Here is a 19,044-nt window from a genome sequence, read left to right as displayed (position 1 = left end):
TTACCATGATCTACTAAATCATGTCCTGCATAACACTAATACATAATGGAAAGAAAGAGTTTGAAAGAGGTGATTGTACTAAATTCGAATGTATCTGCAGCAATATCTCCATATATATACCTCATCCTATATTTGGTCTGCCCTATGGCTGGACTTGCCATTTTTTAAAGTTGACTTTGGGCTTGCTATATTTTTTAGTTTACTATTATTATTATTATTATTATTATTATTATTATTATTATTATATGATGAAGTAGAAATGGATATTATATGATATATTGTTAAAAGAGATTATTAAAAACCAATTGTGTGTGGCTGAGAAGTGGAATGAGTGCAGCTTGATGCATTGTCTTCGTGTCATTCAAAAAATTGTGGTAACATGTGATTTAAGCTAGATGCTTAAAACCACCTAAGGTAACATGTGCCAAAACTTCTGCAAGGACATGATGAATTAGCAAGTGAAGAGCATACATACATACTAATCACCCTAAAGAGTGTGGCAGAGATGCCAAAAATATGAAGAAGTCAAAATGAAAAAAAGGTAGAGAAGAAATTAAAGAACAAACTTGCAAACCTAGGAAATTCATAACTTAGTTATTTCAAGATTGGAAAATCCGCATTTAAAAACTTTAGAAATCACCCGGCGCCTTCATGGCTAAACATCAAAAATATAATGAACAAATTAATAGATGTCCAAAACTTCGTCCTTTGAAGATTTAAAACCTCGCATCGTACAATTGAAATATTGGATTAAAAGGATTTAAAAAAAAAGGACCCATTGAAGTAAAACAATATAAAATTTGAAAAAAAAAACGTACCTTTAAACTTTGAATAAGTAACGTCCAATACTCCAGTGTTCATCTCAATGTATAGTAGAGGCCTTCCAAGTGAGAGGCGATGACATTGTGGTTTTGGAAATTAATACTCTTCAAAGATAGTTTGAGAAAGTAGTATATAACTTGTATGGGAGACGGAGGAGAGACGGAGATGGGGGCTATAATTTGTATTTATCAAAGCCCTTTGCAAGTAAAACTTATGTATCAGCCATAACTCCTTGCAATGGAGGCTCGGTCTAGCAGGTACAAACCACGGGGAGAGCCCACTGGTATGAGGTCTATACATCAATATGTGATCAAACTTGCAACAACTTTAAAGTCATTTAAAGCAAAAACTGATCCAAAATAACATTGATTACCGTATGATTACAGCTACCATGTTAATATGAGTTTAATAATGTGAGCATGCAGATAAAACCATACCCGATAATATATTCGAACTTCTTATTACTTTTCAGGACTCCAAAACCCACGCAATGATTCCAAAATTTGTCAAGTAAAAAAAAAAACATATGATTTAAACTATGATTATGGTATGAGGTCTATACTTCATGATCAAACTTGCAACAATTTTAAAGTCATTTCAAGCTTGCAACAACTTTAAAGTCATTTCAAGCGAAAATTGTTCCAAAATAACATTGATTACCATATGATTACAGTTACCATGTTAATATGAGTTTAATAATGTGAGCACGCAGATAAAACCATACCCTGTAATATAATATTTGAACTTCTTATTACTTTTCAGGACACCAAAACCCAGACGCAATGATTCCAAAATTTGTCAAGTAAGAAAAAAAGTTGGTTCAGCAAAATAGATTAGCTTGCCTTAATAATCATGCATGAACACATCCACAAATTCATATGATGGAAGTAACAATTCATCATGGCAGTATGCAAGTACAAAGCTTGAAAGCGAAATCCTATCAAATAATAAACAGTTAAAAACTCAAATAAAGAAGCGAATTCTGCCAAACAATCAAATACAATTTTGAAAATTTTATATATCGAGAAGATAGTTATGTAGTGAGAAAAATTGGCAAATAAATTCTAATGAATTAAAGGGAAAAAATTGAATACCTTGATGCTAGACGCCTAGACCAATATAATCATCTGAACCCATGACCGTAAAACCGCGTGTCCAGCAACACCAGATCTTACTATCGTGTCCATCAGCAGATCTCTTGCTTTCCACCGGGAACTACTTTTCCCAAATTAGGCTTAGGCTGTTTAGGTCTTCTACGCGCAGGCATACCCTTTCTTTCTTCTAGCTAGGGTAGAGACAAAGACCTGTACATTATTAGTATACCGACCACTCCCTTACTCAACAACCCCTCATTAAGTACACTTCCTTAAGTAATGTACACCCCTTTTTTTTTTTTTTTGAATTGCAATTTAAAAAACTGGGAAGAAGGCCTACTTATCACTCGAACTTGCTGAAACCAAAGGCTTGCTTTTTCTAGGCCCTCGTCTTCATGGCTTCACTCTCTCTTGGGAGAGCGCCACCTAGGATAAGGACTGCCACTTCAGATGTACGGAATGACGATAAGAATTAGAAATATAACAAAAATAAGTTAATTCACCTACTTTTTTTGATTTGTTCTTTATGGTCATTCTATTCAAAACTGATACAGTAGACTACGCTTATGGTTTATGCAAAATATATACATATCGTCACGATATATAGGACATTGTCAAAACTGATACATATCTTTGCTAATGCCAAATGTTTTACAGTAAAATGATGGAAAATACTAACAAAAAAAAAAGATGGAAACAGAGGCAATAGTCACTTAAATATTTAATTCACTTCAAGAAGCAATAGGAAGATAGGGAATGCATGTATACTATTTATCTATTACCTTCTAATTGGGTGCGTAGCCTCTTTTTCCATGGCAAGAGCTTCCTTTTCACAACTGGGAATACAACAGGAAACTACTTTTGTGTTATCAAAGCCTATTTGTCCATGAATTCGCTCAATTGCTTTGCACATAAGCTCCCTAGTATTCAATGTCCCAATTTTATCAAATGCAATAGTAGAGCATCTAATACATGGCCACCATTCAACAATATTCCCTGAAATGACAAACTAAGAATTGTCATGGGCGACTTGCGGATGATCTTGAAAATTAGAAGACAAAGTATAATCGTCCTCTCACTTATCCTAGTTCTAGTTCGAGTGTTTGATTTCATAGTAAGGGACCTGTAAAGTGTAAAGTATTATGAATGGACCTTAAAAGAAAGAAGCATTCAAAATCAAAAGAATATTTAAACAGGTCTATATAACAATTAATGCACGCAAGTTTGTAAGTCCACATACCTGTCCCCTTGCTCACTGTGTTCAGCAAAATCAAGATTCCACTTTGTGACTCTTTGCATAGCTGCACATCCACCAGTGGCAAATGATTTGAGGAGGTTCAAACTTCAAAGTAGACGCAGACTGCACATAGGCTCGAAGCAGCCTTTAGGGATCAGGTGTTCTAGATTTCTCATTGAAGGCATCACTATTGATATTGTCCCCCTGATAGCTGGGAAGTTTTTCCCCATTCCTGACCTCAAATGGGTTGGACCTTGGTTTAGCAAATTGTCTTGCCATCCTTCCTACCTGTTTCATGGTGAATGAAGAAACCTTTATCGTAGACTAAATTCAAGAGGTTATTTCTACATTATGGCTTGTTCGGGTGTTGATACTTATTTGCATGTGTGATGTACGGAGATTTAGATAAAAGATTATGATGCAATTTAATGACAGAGGTGCTTGCACATATATACACCTATCTTGCAAATAATAACATCTCTGCCAAGGGTGTATCTCAGTGACATGCTACACAAACTTCATCATTGTTTAAACATGTCTAAATTTCACCGATAAATGATTAGAAGAATGTCTAAATCACTGAGCTCAGTAATGGAGATTGTGTATACAGCCTAATCATTGAGTGAAAGAGTGTGTGTTATGTTCAAGGTTTCTGTGTGACGATCAAATCATTCATATCAAGCCAAATATATATATATCAGTAGATGGCGATAACGACTTCACCCTCAGTTCCTCCAGCTGATCTTTATTCATACAAAACATCCCTTGCCCATCCGCATTAGTTAAAACCAAATTGTTAAACGTCTGATGCTCAACAATTATAGGCTGTAGCAAATAATGCCTAGCCGAAGCAGCAATCAAAGAGCTAATAGTCCAAACCACTCGCAATTTCAAACCCCCATTTGTACAAAACGATTCAAGAATACTCCCATTATCATCTGAACTATTACCAACAGCCCTAGTAATATTATTCTCCTTAGGAATAACTGACGACACGCCTAAAATGAAACATTTATCAAGCGATGAACCAAAATCCGCTCGCCATTTCAATAAAACAATATCCCCTATCTCCAATTCCTCACTGGGTAGCTCAATTCGAAGACTACGAATCTCGTTAAAATTCTTCAACACTTGTGTGGGTGAATGGTGAATCACACCACTTGATGATGATCCAATCTCATCATCCGACGTGGAAGCAGTAGTCGAATTTATAACAACAACAACTACGCTTTCGCCTTTCAATAACTTATCACCTTCAGATTTAATCCAAGACACAAATTTTCTTTCAGTTATTGTTAAACTTAATGCTGACATGAATATTTCACGAATTTTAGCTTGAATTCTAGTTGTGCGTATTGGGTTTGGTGTTGAAGAGAAGTTTGGGTTTATTCTTATTAGAGCTTTGTAGGTGAACCAATGTGAAGTGAAGGCACACTCGCCATTTTTTTTTTTTGCTTTGAAAACAAAATGTGAACAAATTTGTATCCGGTAGAAGGATTTATGTCCACCCACTTTTTTGTAGTGTAATCTTGGCACAGTTTTTGAAAAAAATCAAATTTAAGGCTTTCAAACTTCAAAGTGGTAAAATCAAAAGGCCAACGTCCATGCTTGCCACTAAACTACTTTCATATTACACCTATAATATCCTCACGTAGGTCCACCCCTTGATAACATGCACTGCTTTGGGTATGACTTCGTTGTTGTTTTTGGTTTTAAGGGTTTGCATACTGACAAAACCTTTTAGCTAGTATTTTAAGTTCTCTTTGTTTTGTTAGTTTCTTCGTTAGAATGAAGAATTTATCTCAGCTCTACCTTCTTCCATCTCCCAGATAAAATTTTTGATTGAATCAAATGGTGCAGCCTACTGCATGATATGACTCACTTCTCAAATATAATGCTTTTAAACATGGAGAGTTAATAGTCCTTATATCATTTATTGCATTTGCGCTGGAAATGCTTCAAATCTTTTGGAAATAGATGTCTGGGGTGATGGTTGTGAGCCCTTTCCTTACACATGGTTACTGTCACTTAGACCAATAAAAGATCAAGGAATTTTGTCCTTTTCACATGAGTATACCTATCCACTAATATTTTGCTCACATCAGTGGGTAAGAAAACTTGGAATGTCTAACTTTAATCTAATTTCTCTGCAACTTCTGAAGAGTTCTTGGAACTCACCAAAAGTGCCTTGTTAGCAGCTTTGGAAGGTACTTGATGGCTTCCTTTGTATGATATTAGATTATCCTATATCTGTTATATTGTTCAAACAATAAACCTTTTGTGTGGTGTGCTTCAAACATTACAGCTCTGGCACCAGGATCATTATTCGGTCTTGCCATATTCAGCCATAAGCTAGGAATCTATGATGTGCAAGGGCCTATACCAGTCGTAAAAAATGTTTTTATCCCCTCAGAGTCAGATGGCACGCTATCGATTGAGCTCGAAGATGTCATGCCATTGTTATCTTTTTTGGCTCCTATCACCTGTATTTTGTTTATAGTTAGCAATTTACTATATTGGTGATAAGATTTAGTTTGTTAATAAAGTCCTAGTCTTTAGGAACTGCTGTCATTTGATCTAGTCAAGTTTGTTACCACGATTCTAGGAAGAACGTGAGTGTAGTTTGTTTTAGTCAGTCTGTAAAGGCTATTTATATCTGCTTCTCAGACTCAATAATCAAGTTATTACAGATTTGTTCTTTGCATTCTAACAATGCATATCGAGCATAACTTGAGAGATTAAAAGAGTGAGTTAGAGAGACAACAAGGGAGTGTGCACGAGATGGGGTCAGAAACAAACAGTAACTTTGCTCAACCTTCTATTCCGAAGTTTGATGGTGACTATGATCACTGGAGCATGATCATGGAGAATCTTCTCCGATCCAAGGAATACTGGACTGTTGTGGAATCGGGTTATTCACAACCTGATGATGAAGAGGAGCTGACCGCTGCACAGAGAAAAACTCTAGAGGAGATGAAGCTGAAAGATCTAAAGGCCAAGAATTACTTGTTTCAATCCCTTGACAAGTCAATTCTAAAGACAATCACACAGAAGGAGACGTCTAAACAACTTTGGGAGTCCATGAAGATGAAGTGTCAAGGCAATGCACGCGTACAGAGGGCCCAACTCAATCGTCTTCGCAGAGATTTTGAGATTCTGACAATGAAACAAGGTGAATCGATCACTGACTACTTTGGTCGAGTGATGGTGGTTGCAAACGACATGAGGAATTGTGGGGAAGACATGACTGATGTCAAGATCGTCGAGAAGATTATGAGAACTCTCACTGAGAAATGGAATTACATTGTTTGTTCCATAGAAGAAGCAAAGGATATCGATCAACTCTCCGTCGATGCGTTGCAGAGTTCACTGCTTGTTCATGAGCAGAAGTTCAAAAGAGGTGGAGAAGAGGAACAAGCACTCACGGTGTCACATGTTGAAGGTTATGGAGGTTATGGTGGACGAGGACGTGGGAGAGCTACTTTCCGAGGAGGAAGAGGTAGAGGCGAGGAGGTCGCCAAAACTTCAATAAGGCAACCGCTTGAGTGCTACCGATGTCATCAACTTCGGACACTTCCAATACGAAAGTGTCCAAGTTCAAGGAAGCAAATTATGCAGAACTAGATGAGTCAGAGGAGACGATACTCATGGCCTTTGTTGAATTACATGGAGTAAACCGAGATGATGTGTGGTTCCTTGATTCAGGTTGCAGCAACCATATGTGTGGTGATTCATCTCTTTTCTGTGAGTTGAAGGAGGGGTTCAAAAAGGTGGTCAGATTGGGCAATCATACAAGGCTGAACGTTGTTGGCAAAGGAAGTGTGCGCTTGTTTTTGGATGGTGTCAGTCATCTTGTAAAAGATGTATTTTATGTACCAGAATCGAAGAGTCACCTTCTCAGTGTTGGGCAATTGCAAGAAAAGGGCCTAGCCGTTCTAATGCAGTCCAATCAGTGCCGAATCTACCATCCCACGAAGGGCTTAATCATTCAAACCAACATGACAGCCAACAGGATGTTTGTATTGCTATCAAACTCGCAACTAATCAAGAAGGAACCAAAGGAGGTATGTCTTCAAGCAACTACTCATGACCTAGCTCATCTTTGGCACCGTAGATATGGCCACCTCAGCTACAAAGGACTTCAGACTCTGCAAAGCAAAGGAATGGTGAGGGGTTTGCCAAGTATCCCTGAATCTAAGTTTGTCTGCACTGATTGCTTGAAGGGGAAACAACACCGAGATGTTATTCCGAAGAAAAGCACATGGAGAGCATCAGAGAAGTTGGAGCTAGTTCATGCGGATATTTGCGGCCCAATATCTCCTAATTCTAGCAGTCACAAGCGGTACCTCATTTGTTTTATCGATGACTTTAGTAGGAAGGCTTGGGTACAATTTCTTGTTTATAAGGCAGATGCATTTGCTTCGTTTAAGTTATTTAAGAGTTGTGTGGAAAAAGAAACTGGTTTGTCAATTAAATGTTTAAGAACAGATCGTGGAGGAGAATTCACATCAAGTGAGTTCAACGATTATTGTAGACAAAATGGAATCAAGCGACAATTGACCACTGCCCATACACCGCAGCAAAATGGTGTCGCCGAACGGAAGAACAGGACGGTGATGAATATGGTGAGGAGTTTATTGATTGAGAACAATGTTCCAAAGATATTCTGGCCGGAAGCGGTAAATTGGGCATTTTATGTTCTTAATAGATGCCCAACGTCTTCAGTAAAAGACATGACGCCAGAGGAAGGTTGGAGCGGGGTGAAGCCTTCTGTTGGCCACTTAAGAGTTTTTGGTTGTATAGCACATGCTCATGTGCCTGATGCTCGACGAACAAAGCTTGAAGATAAAAGTCGCAGCTGTGTTTTATTTGGGGTGAGCAAGGAATCAAAGGGATACAGACTATATGATCCGGTATCGAAACAGATTGTGATTAGCAGAGACGTCATTTTCGAGGAAGACAAGACATGGAATTGGGATGCAAGCTATGAAGAACAGATTCAACTCAACTTAGAATGGAGAGATGAAGAACACAGTAGTGAAGAGGAAGAGAATGAAGATACGGAAGGGAGCGAAGAAACTATGTCGAGCTCGGGAAATCTTGATGTTCCTGTTGTGCCGAGTTCGGGAAATCTTGATGTTCCTGAAATTCGCAATAGAAGAGCACCAGTATGGATGGCTGACTATTTTAGTGGTGATGACCTGAACAATGAAGATGTGCAAGCTCATTTGGCTTTGGTCGCTAGCTCAGACCTGACCAATTCTGACCCGACCAGTTTTGATGAAGCAGTAAAAGATGAAAAATGGAGGCAAGCTATGGATTCAGAAATGAGCTCAATTAAGAAGAATGGGACGTGGTTTCTAATTGACTTGCCAAAGGGAGCTAAAAGGATAGGAGTCAAATGGGTTTATAAAACAAAATTGAATGAACTTGGAGAAGTGGAGAAGCACAAGGCCCGCTTAGTCGCAAAAGGTTATGCCCAGGAACACGGAGTTGACTACTTAAGAAGTGTATGCACCTGTAGCTCGTATGGACACAGTGCGAATGATCTTAGCTCTTGCAGCTCAGAAAGGTTGGAATGTATTCCAACTCGATGTGAAATCGGCTTTCCTTCATGGTGAATTAATCGAAGACGTTTATGTTGAGCAGCCGAGGGGTTATGAGATGAAGAATGAACTGGAAAAGGTATACAAACTCAACAAAGCTTTATACGGACTCAAGCAGGCACCAAGAGCATGGTTCAGCCGAATTGAGTCATACTTCAAGAAAGAAGGCTTTGAGAAGGATGACAGTGAACAGACTTTGTTTACTAAAATCAACAAACAAGGTAAACGTTTGATCATTAGTTTGTATGTTGATGATTTACTTTATACAGGAGACGATGAGGTTATGATGTGTGAGTTTAAAGATTCCATGATGAAGGAATTTGATATGTCGGATTTGGGCAAGATGAGGTATTTTCTTGGTATTGAAGTAGTGCAGTTTGCTGGAGGGATATTTATTAATCAGAAGAAATATGTGATGGAAATGTTAAAGAAGTTTGGAATGGAGGATAGTAATTCTGTTCAAAATCCAATCATTCCAGGGTTCAAAATTTCTAAAGATGAAAATGGTGTAGAGGTGAATGGTTCATTCTACAAGCAGCTGGTTGGAAGCATGATGTATTTAGCAGCCACAAGGCGGATATAATATATGCAGTTAGCCTAATTAGCAGGTATATGTCAAAGCCAACTGAGTTACATCTTTCGTGCAGACCAAAGAGAGTTCTCATGGGTACTTGCAAGGAACCATTGGATTTGGTATTCTTTATCAGAAAGGAGGACATAAGGAATTGGTTGGCTTCACTGATAGTGATTATGCGGGGTGTGTGGAAGATAGAAAGAGCACGTCAGGGTATGCTTTTATTTTAAGTGGAGCAGCAGTGGCGTGGTCTTCTCGAAGCAACCGATAGTTACACTAAGTACAACGAAGCGAGTTTGTTCTTTGCTGCGGCATGCACTTGTCAGTTGGTTTGGATGAAAAGGGTGTTAAAGAAGATTGGTTATAATGGTAGTGAGAGTCCTGTCATCTTTTGTGACAATAGCTCAACAATAAAGTTATCAAGGAATCCTGTGATGCACGGCAGGAGCAAGCACATTGATGTGCGTTTCCATTTCTTACGTGATCTGGTAAATGAAGGAGTTGTGCGGATCAAGTATTGTTGTACACAAGACAAATAGCGACATATTTTACCAAACCACTCAAGCTAGAGACATTTCAGAGCTCGAGAAAACCGGGAGTTTGTGATCGCCAAAGATAAACTAGATGCCCGCTCTAGGCAGTTTAGTTTAAGGGGAGGAAATGATAAGATTTAGTTTGTTAATAAAGTCCTAGTCTTTAGGACCGCGTCATTTGATCTAGTCAAGTTTGTTACCACGATTCTAGGAAGAACGTGAGTGTAGTTTGTTTTAGTCAGTCTGTAAAGGCTATTTATATCTGCTTCTCAGACTCAATAATCAAGTTATTACAGATTTGTTCTTTGCATTCTAACAATTGGAGGCAGCAGATCCTGATTCAATCAATTCATTCTATTTTCATCAACTCCAAGTTGTTTTTAAGGAGTTCTGGTCATGTTTTATAGACAAAATCCAATGACTGAAGATTTCAAATATTACCTTACTCTATGTATCCTTAGCTTAAAGAGCTCAACGCCTTACTAAAAAGCTGAGAAGTTTCAACTAAAAAGGTTGGACTCAAGAATCATACAATTCATACAGGATGCAAGTAAAACTGTTTCTTTTCACACCAAGAGCGAAAGCGGCCGAAGAACATATACTCGATAGTTTCATCGATTCCCCATGCGGGGGTGGTTATGATCAACAATTCATTTATATTATAAAAGTTATGTGCACTGGAAAATCTTGACCTTCCCTCGACTATCATGTTCTACTGTTGTTTGACGTCCCCTCCACACACACACAAACAAACTCCCTAACCTACCCCACCCATCTCTCACAAAAAATTAAAAGTAAATGCATAGATGACTATATAATCTGCAGATATATTGTCTTGATGTTCATCATGAATCCCATGAAAATACTTTTCAACGGAGCAACAATCTCGATTCAGTTTAATGATCTATATATTTTCATCCTAAACTAAACACATTCTTATCAATCGATTCGGCAACAACCCAAAAATAAAGAGACAACCCGATTGGGCAACAAATAACCAAAAATCAAGTACTAAAAGAAAATAAAGAAATCAGCAGCAAAATATCAATCAGTCGTCAGCAAACCACAACAGTCAATAGAAAGAAATTGAAACAATAGCATACAATGCAGCAACAAAAAACAATGTGTAATTGATTTAAGGAATGCATAATTTGATCAATAGCAGCAGCAGCATCGAGCATCTCGATCAGAGATACAGAGATACAGAGAGAGAGTGCGAGTGAGAGTGTGATCAACAATGAATAGAGTGTTTTGTTTGCTGAATTTAGAGGTGGTGAAAGAAGGTTTTGGGGGACTCGTGGGGTTTAGAAAGTTATTTGTGGGGGACTCAATAGAAAATAACGGAGATTATTGGGGATTTGATGTTTTGGTGTTTCAGGAGCAAGCCTTTGCAGATATGGGATAAAGAAGGTATGTGAATTACGGTCAATCTATTTGATCGGTCCGGTCCTTTTTATTTCATTTTTCCGGTGTTTTAAAACGAAACAAAGGTTTAGTGGGTTTTGCAAAATTTTTAAGTTGTTCGCCAGTTTTTTCTCCATTTTTTTCTTAATCCATCCCGATTTCTCGTAATCCCCCTGTCGATGTGGACACGTTTAGAGGGCTTAAAAAGAGACTGCTATTATATATATACTAGCTTTTGAACCCGTCCTACGAACGGGTTCCGTTATATTAAATTATTGAGATATGAAAATTATATTAATCACTTATTCAAATTTCTCGCACCACTCTCAATAAAAAGAAAACACCAAACCTTGATAAAACCTATCGACTTCTTTTAGTTGTTAGGTTTAATAATTGAAGTTTGATTAAAGTTTTATGAGAATGCCCAATGTGGCGAAGATGATATTGAAACTACATGAATAGCAAGACATTCCCAATCATAATAAAAGAATTATGATTAACACTATTTAAAATGCAAAACTATACTTGTCGAGACATTATATATACTCCCCTTACATACAATACAACTATGTTTCGATGTTAGTTCAATGTATTTGCATCAAGTTTCCGATTTTCCGTTAATTATTCATTGAGTTACCCAATCATTGAGGTTATAGTTCAATGTAGTTATTGCATCTAGTTTCCGATTTTCCATTAATTATTCTTTGAGTTAGTTCAATGCAGTTGTATCAAGTTTCTGATTTTCCGTTAATTATTCTTTTAGGTTAATTTAGTGCAGTTGCATCAAGTTTATGATTTCCCGTTAGTTATTCATTAAGGTTAATTTAGTGCAGTTGCATCCAGTTTTCGATGTTTCTTTAATTAGTCTTTGAGATTAGTTCATTGCATTTGCATCAAGGTTCCAATTTCTCGTTATATTACTCTTTCAGATTAGTTCAATATATCTGCATCCAGTTTTTGATTTCTAGTTAATTATTTTTAAAGGTTAGTTCGATGTCCAATGCATTTGCATCTAGTTTCAAATTTATGGTTATTTATGCTTTGAAGTTAGTTCGACCAGTTATATCCGATTTCCGATTTCTAGTTAACTATTATTTGAGGTTATTTCAATGTATTTGTATCAAATTTCCGATTTTCCGTTAAATATTCTTAAAGATATTGCATCCAATTTCTGCTTTACCATTAGTTAATCTCTGACTTTAGTTTAATGCAGTTGCATTTAATTTCCGATTTTCCATTAATTATTCTTTGAGGTTAGCTCAATGCAGTTGCATCCAATTTTTGATTTCTAGTTAATTGTTCTTTGAGGTTAGTTCAATGCATTTGCATCAAGTTTCTGATTTCGCGTTAATTATTTTTTGAGATTAGTTTAATGCAGTTGCATCAAATTTATGATTTCCCCTTAATTATTCATTGAGATTAGTTATTTAGTGCAGTTGCATCCATCTTTTTATGTTTCGTTAATTAGTCTTTGAGATTAGTTTATTGCATTTGCATACAGTTTCTGACTTATCGTTAATAACTCTTTGAGGTTAGTTCAATATACATGCATTTCTATCAGGTTAGTTCAACGCAGTTGCATTCGGTTTTTGATTTTCTGTTAATTATTTTTTGAGATTAGTTCAATGCATTTGCATCCAGTTTTCGATTTCCCATTAATTATTATTTGAAGTTTGTTTGATGTATTTGCATACCGTTTAGAATTTCCCGTTAAAATATTTTTCAAAGATTTGCATCCAATTTCTAATTTCTCGTTAGTTATTCTCTGACGTTAGTTTAATGCAGTTGCATCCAGTTTCCGATTTTTAGTTAATTACGTTTTTAGTCTGGTTTATTGTATTTATAAAAAGTTTCCGATTTCCTGTTAATTACTCTTTGAGCTCAGTTCAATGTATTTGAATCCAGTTTTCGATTTTCTTTTAATTATCCAATGTGGTGTGTAATACCAACTTCAAACATGACATTAAAATAAATTATGTTTTATTTACTATGTAGGATCATAAAAAATTATCCAGTTCTCGATTTTCCGTTAATTATTCTTTAAATTATACATGACTCACTATATGAGATCTTCAAAGATTATCTACGAACGGGTGATGTTATATTAATTATTCTGAAAAATATTTGCAACTATATATGCAGAACTATTATATATGAATATTATATTGATCACTCATCCAAATTTCTTAAAACGTGAGAACCCCACTATCCATTTAAAAAAAAAACTCACCCTTAATAAAACCATTCAACTTCATTTTGTTGTTTAATAATAGAAGTTTGATTGAAGTTTTATGAGATTGCCTAATAAAGCAAAATTCATATTGAAGCTAGTTAAATAGCAAGGCGTTCCCAATCATACGAAAATATATAAGATAAACACTATTTTAAATGCATAACTATACTTATCGATCGAGGCATTCCTACAATATATAACACAACTAACGTTTTGAGGTTAGTTCAATGCATTTGCATCCGGCCAATTTCTAATTTTCAATTTCGTTATTTAATTTTTGAGGTTAGTTCAATATAGTTGCATCTAGTTTTCGATTTCCCGTTATTTATTTTTTGAGGTTAGTTCAATGCGGTTAATTTAATGCATTTGCATCCAATTTTCAATTTCCGATTAATTGTTCTTCGAGGTCAGTTCAATGCATTTGCATCCAATTTCCGATTTTCCGTTAATTATTCTTTGAGACTATTTTAATGTGTTTGCATCCAATTTTTTTATTTCTCGTTTATTATTCGATAAGGTTGCATTTGCATTTAGTTTCCGATTTCCCATTAATTATTGTTTGAGGTTAGTTCAATGAAATTAATTTGCATCCAGTTTTCGATTTTTCGTTAATTATTTCTTGAGGCTAGTTCAATGCATTTGCATCTAGTTTATTTTTTGAGATTAGTTCAATATAATTGCATCCGGCGGTTTCTAATTTCTGATTTCCCATTAATTATTATTTAAGATTAGTTCTACGCATTTGCATCCTGTTCCCAATTTATAGTTAATTTTTCTTTGATGTTAGTTCAATGCAGTTGCATCCAATTTCTGATTTTCCATTAATTTAATCATTAAGGGTTAGTTCAATGCATTTCCAACCAATTTTCGATTTCCAGACAATTATTTTTTATGTTAATTCGATGTATTTGCATCCAAATTTTGATTTCCCGTTAATTATTCTTTGAGGTTAGTTTAATGCATTTGTATCCATAGTCAGATTTTTCCATTAATTACTTTTTAAGATTAGTTTAATGTTTGCATTTGCATCAAGTTTTCGATTTTTCGTTAAATATTATTTGAGGTTAGTTCGATGCATTTCCATCCAGTTTTCGATTTTCCGTTAATTATTTTTTGAGCTTAGTTTCATGTAGTATTATATATATTTTTTTAAATATTTGTCATTATTAGTTTGCCATTATTTTATTTTTTATTTTTTTTATACATGTGAACTTGTATTAGAATGAATGCAAAATTTTCAATTATATGTCTTGTGATGTTATTTTTTGTATAATTTAATTTTCCACTGTAATTTGTTTTGGTTTGGTATATATATAATAAAATTAGAAATTACATTATAGTGTTGAAAAAAAATTATAAATTCAGAAATTTAATTTTCCACTGTAATTTGTTTTGGTTTGGTATATATATATTACATTATAGTGTTGAAAAAAAATTATAAATTTAAAAATTTAATTGGAATATGTCGTAATTATTGTGGTTTTTGAAATCCTTAACTATGACTAAATGTCTAAATTCCAAAGTAGATAACGCATCAAATCGATCCAACTTTATTTGTTTAGGCCCATATAGACATATAGTGCATACAATACAATTATATTTGTTGTCCGCTTAGTTTTGGGTGTACACTGTTACTTATTTTTATGATTAGTTTGACTTTTATTTTTCCTTTTTTGTCCCAATCACATGTGTGGTTAACAAATGTAGAAAGTAAATGGTTAAGCAACTCAATTCATTTTTTACTTCGTTATTTCATTGTCTTTTTCTAAAAAGAAACTTTGTTATGTTAAACTTCACCTAAGATTAGTGTGGAAATTATTTTTTGTGGCGTAAGGGTTGTAGGAAAATCAGTTTTGGTGGAAACTATTGTTTTTAGCAAGCAATTTAATTTTCTGTCTCCTATTTTTTTTTTCCGTAATTAGCTATACAGTTTAGAAAAAACTGGAGTCTCTGTGAGTGCTCTGTGTGATTTTTCCATATTAGTCTCCTACTTTTTCACAATTAGCCAAAGAGTTTTACAAATATTGAAGACTATGTGAAGGCTCAAAAAATAGAGCCAAGAGTATAATATACATCTAAGGATAAACTAGTTTTCAAACCCGTATTACGAACAGGTGCCGTTATATTAAATTATTCTAAAAAATATTAGTAATTATACAAAGCTATAAGATATATATGAAAATTATATTAATCACTAATTTAAATTTCTTGCACAACTCTTAATAAAAAGAAAACACCAAACCTTGATAAAACCTATCGACTTCTTTTAATAATTGAAGTTTGATGAGAATGCTCAATGTGGCAAAAATGATATTGAAACTACTTGAATAGCAAGACACTCTCAATCATAATAAAATAATTATGATAAACATTATTTAAAATGCAAAACTATACTTGTCGAGACATTATATTCCCTTTACAAATAATACAACTATGTTTCGAGGTTAGTTCAATGCATTTGCATCAAGTTTCTGATTTTCTGTTAATTATTCATTGAGGTTAGTTCAATGTAGTTATTGCATCTAGTTTCCGATTCCCCATTACTTATTCTTTGAGGTTAGTTCAATGCAGTTGCATCAAGTTTCCGATTTCCCGTTAATTATTTTTTGAGATTAATTCAGTGCAGTTGTATCAGGTTTATGATTTCTCGTTAGTTATTCATTAAAGTTAATTTAGTGCAGTTGCATCTAGTTTTCGATGTTTCATTAATTAGTTTTTGAGATTAGTTCATTGCATTTCCATCCAGGTTCTAATTTCTCATTAATTACTATTTCAGATTAGTTCAATACATCTGCATCCAGTTTCTGATTTTTAGAGGTTAGTTCGATGTTCAATGCATTTGCATCTAGTTTCAAATCTCTAGTTATTTATACTTTGAAGTTAGTTCGACCAGTTACATCCGATTTCTTATTTCTTGTTAACTATCTTTTGAGGTTATTTCAATGCACTTGTATCAAGTTTCTGATTTTCCGTTAAATATTTCTCAAGATATTACATCCAAATTCTGATTTACCATTAGTTAATCTCTAATTTTAGTTTAATGCAATTGCATCAAGTTTCTGATTTTCTGTTAATTATTCTTTGAGGTTAGCTCAATGTAGTTGCATCCAATTTTCGATTTCTAGTTAATTGCTCTTTGAGGTTAATTCAATGCATTTGCATCAAGTTTTCGATTTCTCATTAATCATTTTTTGAGGTTAGTTTAATGTAGTTGTATCAAAATTTATGATTTCCCGTTAATTATTCATTTAGATTAGTTCAAAGCAGTTGTATCCATTTTTCAATGTTTCGTTAATTAGTCTTTGAGATTAGTTCATTGTATTTGCATATAGTTTCTGACTTTCCGTTAATAACTCTTTGAGGTTAGTTCAATATATTTGCATCTAGTTTTTTATTATTTATGCTTTGAGGTTAGTTCGATGCAATTACATTTGGTTTCTGATTTTTCGTTAACTATTCTGTGAGGTTATTTAATTTCAATGCATTTGCATTTAGTTTCTGATTTCCCACCAATTATTCTATGAGGTTAGTTCAACGCAGTTGCATTCGGTTTTTAATTTTCTATTAATTATTTTTTGAGATTAGTTCAATGCATTTGCATCCAGTTTCAAATTTCCCGTTAATTATTATTTGAAGTTTGTTTGATGTATTTGCATATTATTTCCAATTTCCTGTTAAATATTTTTCAAGGATTTGCATCCAATTTCTAATTTCTCGTTAGTTATTCTCTGACGTTAGTTTAATGCAGTTACATCCAGTTTCCGATTTTTAGTTAATTACTTTTTGAGTCTGGTTTATTGTATTTGCATAAAGTTTCCAATTTCCTGTTAATTACTCTTTAAACTCAATTCAATGTATTTGAATCTAGTTTTTATTTTTCTTTTAATTATCCAATGTTGTGTGTAATACCAACTTCAAACAGGACATAAAAATAAATTATGTTTCATTTACTATATGGGATCATAAAAAATTATCTAGTTCCCGATTTCCCATTAATTATTCTTTAAATTATACATGACTCACTATGTGGGATCTTTAAATATTATCTACGAACGTGTGATATTATATTAATTATTCTGAAAAATATTTGCAACTATATATGTAGAACTATTATATGTGAATATTATATTGATAACTCGTCCAAATTTCTTATAACATGAAAAGTCCATTATCCATTAAAAAAAAAGAACTCACCCTTGATAAAACCCTTCAACTTCATTTTGTTGTTTAATAATAGAAGTTTGATTAAAGTTTTGTGAGATTACCTAATAAGACGAAGTTCATATTAGAGCTACTTGAATAGCAAGACGTTCTCAATCATACGAAAAGAGATAAAATAAACACTATTTTAAATGAAAAACTATACTTATCGAGACATTCCCACAATATATAACACAACTATGTTTTGAGGTTAGTTCAATCTAGTTGCATCCAGTTTCTGATTTTCAATTCCATTATTTATTTTTTGATGTTAGTTCAATGCAGTTGCATGTAGTTTCCGATTTCTCGTTATTTATTTTTTGAGGTTAGTTCAATGCATTTACATCAAATTTCCAATTTCCTATTAATTGTTCTTCGAGGTCAGTTCAATGCATTTGCATCCAATTTCCGATTTCCCGTTAATTATTCTTTGAGATTATTTTAATGCATTTACATCCAGTTTTTTATTTCTCGTTTAGTATTCGATAAGGTTGCATTGGCATCTAGTTTCCGATTTTCCGTTAATTATTGTTTGAGGTTAGTTCAATGAATTTGCATCCAGTTTTCGATTTTCCATTAATTATTTCTTGATGTTAGTTCAATGCGTTTGCATCCAGTTTATTTTTTTAGATTAGTTCAATACAGTTGCATCCGGTTTCCGGTTTCCGATTTCCCATTAATTATTATTTAAGATTAATTCTATGAATTTGCATCTTGTTCCCAATTTATAGTTAATTTTTCTTTGATGTTAGTTCAATACAGTTGCATCCAGTTTTCGATTTCCCATTAATTTAATCATTGAGGGTTAGTTCAATGCATTTCCAACCAGTTTTTGATTTCCCGACAATTATTTTTTTTATGTTAATTCGATGTATTTGCATCAAAGTTTTGATTTTCTGTTAATTATTCTTTGAGGTTAGTTTAATGCAGTTGTATCCATAGTCCGATTTCCCATTAATTACATTTTAAGATTAGTTTAATGTTTGCATTTGCATCCAATTTCTGATTTTCCGTTAAATATTATTTGAGGTTAGTTCGATGTATTTGCATCCAGTTTTTGGTTTCTCATTAATTGTTCTTTGAGCTTAGTTTCATGTAGTATTATATATATTTTAAAATATTTGTCATTATTGGTTTGCCGTTATTTTTTTATTTTTTTATATACATGTGAGCTTGCATTAGAATGAATGCAAAATTTTGTATTATATGTTTTGTAATGTTATTTTTTGTATAATTTAATTTTACATTGGAATTTATTTTGGTTTGGTATATATATATATATTATATATAATGGGAAAACTTGCCGCCGTTTATTAGTCCCCGTATTTTCAGTTTTAACCC

At 34.0% G+C, this 19,044-nt stretch overlaps 1 protein-coding gene and 1 pseudogene across 1 annotated transcript; one reads left to right on the top strand and one right to left on the bottom strand.

Annotated features, from left to right (window-relative positions):
• Positions 1-3,825: 3,825 nt before the first annotated feature.
• Positions 3,826-4,467, bottom strand: LOC147490719 (F-box protein At5g46170 pseudogene; annotated as a pseudogene).
• Positions 4,468-5,903: 1,436 nt separating this feature from the next.
• On the top strand, positions 5,904-6,777 carry LOC147490718 (uncharacterized). Its single transcript, XM_086565502.1, has one exon. The coding sequence runs from the start codon at positions 5,935-5,937 to the stop codon at positions 6,775-6,777; it is 843 nt and encodes a 280-aa protein (XP_086421628.1). The 5' UTR covers positions 5,904-5,934.
• The last annotated feature ends 12,267 nt before the right edge of the window (positions 6,778-19,044 follow it).

Source organism: Coptis chinensis, chromosome 6, assembly GCF_015680905.1.
Source record: "Coptis chinensis isolate HL-2020 chromosome 6, ASM1568090v1, whole genome shotgun sequence".
Classification (NCBI taxonomy): Eukaryota; Viridiplantae; Streptophyta; class Magnoliopsida; order Ranunculales; family Ranunculaceae; genus Coptis; species Coptis chinensis.
This window is presented reverse-complemented; position numbering and strand designations above follow the sequence as displayed.

Excerpts from the sequence above, each read along its gene's own strand:
- LOC147490718 (XM_086565502.1), top strand. The coding sequence starts at position 5,935 with ATGGGGTCAGAAACAAACAGTAACTTTGCTCAACCTTCTATTCCGAAG.